This window comes from Molossus molossus, unplaced genomic scaffold (assembly GCF_014108415.1).
Source record: "Molossus molossus isolate mMolMol1 unplaced genomic scaffold, mMolMol1.p scaffold_m16_p_5, whole genome shotgun sequence".
Taxonomy (NCBI): Eukaryota; Metazoa; Chordata; class Mammalia; order Chiroptera; family Molossidae; genus Molossus; species Molossus molossus.
This window is the reverse complement of record NW_023425388.1, coordinates 73,192,409-73,199,544: the sequence shown is the minus strand read 5'-3', so window position 1 is coordinate 73,199,544 and position 7,136 is coordinate 73,192,409. Positions and strand designations below refer to the sequence as shown.

Genomic DNA, 7,136 nt, shown 5'->3' with positions numbered 1-7,136 from the left:
TCAGAATAAACATTCTCCGACCATTTGGCTTAACTGAGAAATCTATCTCAAAATTAAATTGGTGTTTCAAAAGATATAGAGGCTTCTGCCTTGGGGTGTAGAGAGCTGGAAAAAATTGTTGCTTCCATTCCTGCAGCAAAATAAGAGCAAGATAAGCTTCACATTTAAGACCTTACATTTGAACCCATACGTGACCTAAGTTGCAAAGGAAACAACTGGTCCCAAACCTTCTATGCAGGGAAAGGAGAGGTGACAGCCACCCTGAGGTACTGCAGCTGCAATAGATGGCAGAGGTGCAGGCAGGCTGCAGGATGGTAGGAAACCCCTGAGGCTAAAGATGCTGGGGAGCCTACATCCTCGCACAGACTCTTTGTCCAAGGACTCTCTACCAGGCACTCACAGGAAAGAACAGAAAAGAGCCCTATGAAATGTCCACTATGGTGCAGTACTGGGGGAAGGGAACAGCAGCTACACATGAGGGGCAGAAACTTCACCATAATCTTTCCCCTCTCTCCACTACAGAACAAAATTCCTTCAAAACAAACAAATTACTAAATATAAATTAAATGTTTAAAACTTTCCCCAAAATTTCAAGGCCCAGATGGTTTCACTAGCAAATTCTAATTCCACACAATATCTTCAACAAAATAGAAAGGAAACACTTTCCAACTCATATTATGAGGGCAACATTACTGTAAAACCAAAATCAGACAAAGACCTTAGAAGAAAACTACTGCCAATATTCCTCATAAACATACATGCAAATATGGAATCTAAAGAACTAAATAAATGAACAAAATAGAAACAAATTTATACATATAGAGAACAAAACTGATGGTTGTCAGATAGAAAGCATGTGGGGCAGCGTTGGGTTTGAAAGGTGGAGATTAAGCAGTACAAATTGACAGTTACAAAATAGTTAGCAGGATGTAAAGTACATCTCAAGGAATATAGTCAATAATATTAAAGAACAATATATGGTGTCACATGGGTGCAAGACCACTTTAAGTTATATAAATATCCAAACACTATGCTATAGGCCTGAAACTAATATAATATTGAATGTCAATTGTAATTGAAAATTTTTTTAAAAAGATTTGATAGTATGTGTACTTTATGATTAAGATTTAACTGGGAGAAAATATATTGACAAGGTGATGATTTCTACTATTAAATATTGTTTTAAAATATTAAAAAATAGAATTCCTCAGTAAAATCAGTTTATAAGATTCATTTAAATTCATAAAGGAGAGTAGTTTGCTGGCTACATGAGCAAGCAGGATATCTGAAATATATTAAAAGATGATGCCTACAGAACCACAATAAAAATGGCAATAAATAGGTACATATCAATAACCTTAAATGTAAATGGATTGAATGCTCCATTCAAAAGACACAGAGTAGCTGATTAGATAAGAAAGCATGATTCATATATATGTTATTTACAAGAGACCTGCCTCACAACAAAAGACTCACATAGGTTGAAAGTGAAGACATGGAAAAAAATCTTCCAAGAAAACAAAGAAAAAAAAAGCTGGGGTAGAAATACTCATATCTGATAAAACAGATTTCAAAATGAAGGCCATAAGTACAGACAAAGAAGGCCACTACATAATATTGAAAAGATCTATCCAACAGGAAGATATAACCTTGGTAAACATATATGCACCCAATATAGGAGCACCAACATATATTAAAAATTTTCTGGAAGACTTCAAAGAAGAAACCAATAGTAATACAATCATAACAGGGGACTTCAACACCCCACTGACATCACTGGATAAATTCTCTGGACAAAAAATTAACAAGGAAACAGAGACTCTAAATGATGCACTAGATCAAATGAATTCAATAGATATCTACAGAGAATTACACCCCAGAACTGCAGAATTCACATTCTTCTCAAGTGCACATGGGACAGTCTCAAAGATATGTTAGGACACAAAGTAAGTCTCTACAAGTTTAAGAAGATTGAAATCATATCAAGCATCTTCTCAGATCACAATGGCATGAAACTAGTAATCAATGGCAACAAATACATGCAAAGACATTTGAACACATGGAAGCTAAATAGCATGTTATTAAACAATGAATGGGTTACCGAGGAGATCAAGGAAGAAATTAAAAACTTCCTGGAAACCAATGAAAATGAACACACAACAACACAAAACTTATGGGACGCAGAGAAAGCAGTCCTGAAGTTCATCGCACTACAGGCCTAACTTCAGAAGCAAGAAAAATTTCTAATTGACTATCTAACCTCACAACTTAAAGAACTAGAAAGTAAACAAAAAGAAAACCCCAGATCAAGTGGAAGGAAAGAAATAGTAAAGATCAGAGCAGAAATAAACAACATACCAAAAAAAAAAAAACAAAACCACAATTCAAAACATCAATGAAACAAAGAGCTGGTTCTTTGAAAAAATAAATAAGATTGATGGCCACTTAGCTCAACTCACCAAGAAACAAAGAGAGAGAACCAAATTACACAAAATCAGAAACGAAAAAGGAGAAGTAAAACTGAAACCACGAAATACAGAGAATTGTTAACAAATACTATGAACAATTATACGGCAACATATTGGACAATCTAAGCAAAATGGACAAATTTCTAGAAGCACACAGTCCCCTAAAACTGAATGGGGAAGAGATAGAAAACTTGAACAGACCAATTAAGAACAAAAAAATTGAACATGTAATCAAGACTCTCCCAGCAAACAAAAGCCCAGGCCCAGACGGCTTCATGGGGAGTTGTACCGAACATTCAAAGATCTAAAACCCATTCTTTTCAAACTATTCCAAAAAATTCAAGCGGAAAGACTTCCAAACACAACTTATGAGACCAGCATAATTTTACTTCTAAAACAACATAAAGACACTACATTAAAAGAGAACTACAGTCCAATATCCCTGATGAACATAGATGCCAAAATCCTGAACAAAATATTATTAGCAAATCGAATCCAGCAATACATTAAAAAAATTATTCACCATGAGCAAGCGGGATTCATCCCAGGGATGCAAGGCTGGTACAATATTCGCAAATCAATAAATGTGAAACACCACATAGACAAAATGAAAGATAAAAATCATATGATCATATCAATAGAAGCTGAAAAAGCATTCAACAAAATCCAGCACCCATTTCTGATAAAAATGCTCAGCAATGTGGAACTAGAGGGTCATATCTCAATACAATAAAGGCCATATATAAAAACCCTACAGCCAACATCATACTCAAAGGGCAAAAACTAAAAGCATTTCCCTTAAGAACAGGAACAAGTCAGGGATGCCCATTTTAACTACTCTTATTTAATATAGTACTGGGAATCTTAGCCATAGCAATCGGACATGAAGAAAAAAATAAAAGAGATCCAAATTGGAAAGGAGGAAGTAAAACTGTCATTATTTGCAGATGACATAATATTGTACATAGAAAACCCTAGAGACGCCATAAAATGTCTACTAGATTTAATAAACAAATTTGGCAAGGTAGCAGGATACAAAAGTAACACCAAGAAATTAATGGCATTCTTATACACCAATAATGAAAAAAAAATCCCATTTACCATCTCGGCCAAAAAATTAAGATACCTAGGAATAAACTTAACCAAAGAAGTAAAGAACCTATTTGCAGAAAACTACAGGACATTGAAAAAAGAAACAGAGGAAGATATCAAAAAGTGGTAACACCCTGGTTGGTTTGGCTCAGCGGTTAAGAGCATTGGCCCACAGTCCAGAGAGACCCAGGTTTGGTTCCAGCTAAGGTTACGTACCTAGGTTGCAGTTTGTCCCTGGCCCCGGTTGGCGTTGTGTGGGTGGCAACTACTCGATGTGTCTCTCTCATGTTGATGTTTCTCTCTCTCTTCCTCCCTCTCTCACTCCCGCTCTATCTAAAGATGAATGCAAAAATGTCCTCTGGTGAGGATTAAAAAAAAAAAGTGAAAACACATACCTTGTTCATGGATTGGAAGAATTAACATTAAAATGTCCATACTGCCCAAAGCAATCTATAGATTCAATGCTATCCCCATCAAAATACCAATGACATGTTTCACAGAACTAGAACAAATACTTCAAAAGTTCATATGGAACCAAAAAAGACCCCGAATAGCCACAGTAATCTTGCAAAAGGACAAAGTAGAAGAGATCACAATATCAGGAAGCAGGTTATATTACAAAGCCACTGTAATCAAAACAGTCTGGTACTGGCACAAGAACAGGCATATAGATCAATGGAACAGAACAGAGAACCCAGAAAATGACCCAAGACAGTATACTCAATTAATATTTTACAAAGTTGGTGAGAGCATACAATGGAGTAAAGACAGGTCTTTAATAAATGGTGTTGGGAAAACTGGACAGCTACATGCAAAAAAAAAAAAAAAAAAATGAAACTAGAACACCAACTTAAACCATATACAAGAATAAACTCAAAATGAATAAAGGTGTTAAATGCAACTCGTGAATCCATAAAAATCCTAGAAGAAAATGTAGGCAACAAAATTTCAGACATCCTACACAGCAGAATTTTCACTGATAAAATACCTAAGGCAAGAGAAACAAAAGAAAAAATGAACACATGGGACTACATCAAACTAAGAAGCTTCTGCACAGCAAAAGAGAACCATCAAAATGGAAAGGGAACCTACCATATCGGAGAGCTTAATTGCCTACCATACTTCAGATAAGGGGTTAATGTCCAAAATATATAGAGTACTCATACAACTCAACAAAAGGAAGACAAAGAACCAAATTAAAAAATAGGCAGAAGACCTAGACACCTCTCTAAAAAAGGACATACAAATGGCCAAGACACATATGAAGAAATGCTCGCATCACTAATCATCAGAGAGATGCAAATTAAAACAATTATGAGGTATCACCTCACATCTGTCAGAATGGTTGCCATCAACAAATCATCAAACAAGTGCTGGTGAGGGTGTGGAGAAAAGGGGACTCTAGAACACTGCTGGTGGGAATGCAGACTGTATAGAAAACAATATGGGGTTTCCTCAAAAAATTAGTAATTCATCTGCCATTTGACCCAGTGATCCCACTTCTAGAAATATATCCTAAGACCAAAACACCAATCAGAAAGAATACATTAACTCCTATGTTCATAGCAACACTATTTACAATTGCTAAGATCTGGAAACAGCCCTGGCTGGTTTTGCTCAGCGGTTAGAGCATCAGCCCATGGACCAGAGTCCCAGGTTCAGTTCCTACTAAGGGCATGTACCATGGGGTTGCAGTTTGTCCCCGACCCTGGTTGGGGTTGTGTGGGTGACTCGATTTGTCTCTCACATCAATGTTTCTCTCTCTCTCTCTCTTCCTCCCTCTTTCCTTCCCATTCTGTCTGAAGATAGATGCAAAAATGTCCTCAGGTGAGGATTAAAAATATATATATATCTGGAAACAGCCCAAGTGTCCATTAGTAGATGAGTGAATAAAAAAGCTGTTCTACATATACACAATGAAATACTATGCAGCTGTAAGAAAGAAAGATCTCTTATACTTTGAGAAGACATGGAGGAACCTCAAGAGTATTATGCTAAGTGAAATAAGCCAATCAGAGAAAGACAAATACCACATGATCTCACTTATTTGTGGAATATAATGAACAAAAAATTAGCTGATGAACAAAATAGACCCAGAGACATAGAAAGGAGTATGGTTCTGATTGACAAACCTTAGAGGAGGGAGGCAGGGGGGATGGATGAGATAAACCAAAGAACTTATATGCATGTATGTATAACCAATGGACACAGACAACAATGTTGGGGAGGAAGGTGTCTAGGAGGGAAAGAGGAGAAACATCTTTAACAAAAACTAATAAAAGTTGAAAAACAAATGCCTACATTTATATCTCTGTATTATACTACATCAAACACTACCTTAACCCTACCAAGTCATTATCTATATTATGGAGATTTCCTTGTAATATAAGAATTGGATTACAATTGGAAAAGGGAGAAAAATAAAGGGGTATTAATGGTAAGGGGCGTATTCTTGAATATTGAGAAAAGAAAAAACAAAAAACCTCTAAGGTTTCTTAGAGGCAGGGTCAGCCCCTCAATTATTTGCTGGATAGAAAGAATAGGACCAGAGGCAATGTAGGAGTATAAAGAAAATAGGAGTCATCAAAGGGCCGGTTTTTTTGTTTGTTTTGTGTTTTTTTTTATTGAGTTACAACAGTTCTTTATATGTATGCGTTTTTGGACACATGTCTCTTACTTGACATATGATTTGCAATATTTCTCCCATTCTGTGGGTGGTAGCTTCAGTTCCTTAAAACTTTTTTTCTTTTACTTTATTGACTTTAGATAGAGAGGAAGGGTTGAGGGAGAGACAGAAACATCGATGAGAGAGAACATCGACCGACCGCCTCCTGTATGCCCCCCACTGGGATTCTGGCCCATAACCTGGACATGTGCTCTGACCTGGAATTGAACCTGCGACCTCTTGGTGCATGAGTAGATGCTCAACTACTGAGTCACACCGGCTGGGCTGTTTGAGTTTCTTTTTTTTTATCCTCACCTAAGGACATTTTTCCATTTTTTGTTCAGATAGAGTGGAAGGGAGAGAAAGAGAGAGAAACATCGATGTGAAAGGGACACATGGAGTGGCTGTGTACCACATGACCCAACCAGGGCCAGGGACAAACTGCAACTGAGTTACGTGCCTTTATCGGGAACCGAACCCGGGTCTCTCTGGACAGCAGGCCGACGCTCTAACCGCTGAGCAAAACTGGCCAGGGCTATTTCAGTCTCTTGATGATGCTGTTTGAAGCACAAAAGTTTTAAATATTGATGAAGTCCAATTTGTCTCTTTTTTCTATTGTCACACATCATTTTGGTGTGGTATCTAAGAAATTACTGCCTAATCTAAGATCAAAGGTTTACTTCTAGGTTTTCTTCTAAGAGTTTTATAGTTTTAGCTCTTGTATTTAGGTTGTTGATCCATTCTGAGCTAAAATTTTTACATAGTGAGTATATCTAGTTATCACAGAACCATCAACAGGGGCTGAGAATAACCCATATTCATGCTCTTCTGGAGACTATTCCAGCTTTTCCTTCCTTAATTGAACCAATGGGCTCTTTGTGTTTTGCCAACAGATGTCCATGCTCTCTCAG

General features: G+C 36.9%; 1 protein-coding gene across 1 annotated transcript in view; it reads right to left on the bottom strand.

The window, feature by feature from the left end:
• Positions 1–6,732: 6,732 nt before the first annotated feature.
• ATG3 (autophagy related 3) overlaps positions 6,733–7,136 on the bottom strand; it is a 30,218-nt gene continuing 29,814 nt past the window's right edge. The window contains exon 13 of the mRNA XM_036243440.1: positions 6,733–6,782. Within this exon, the coding sequence (XP_036099333.1) occupies positions 6,761–6,782 (22 nt within the window). The 3' untranslated portion in view covers positions 6,733–6,760. The remainder of the gene's footprint in view (positions 6,783–7,136) is intronic.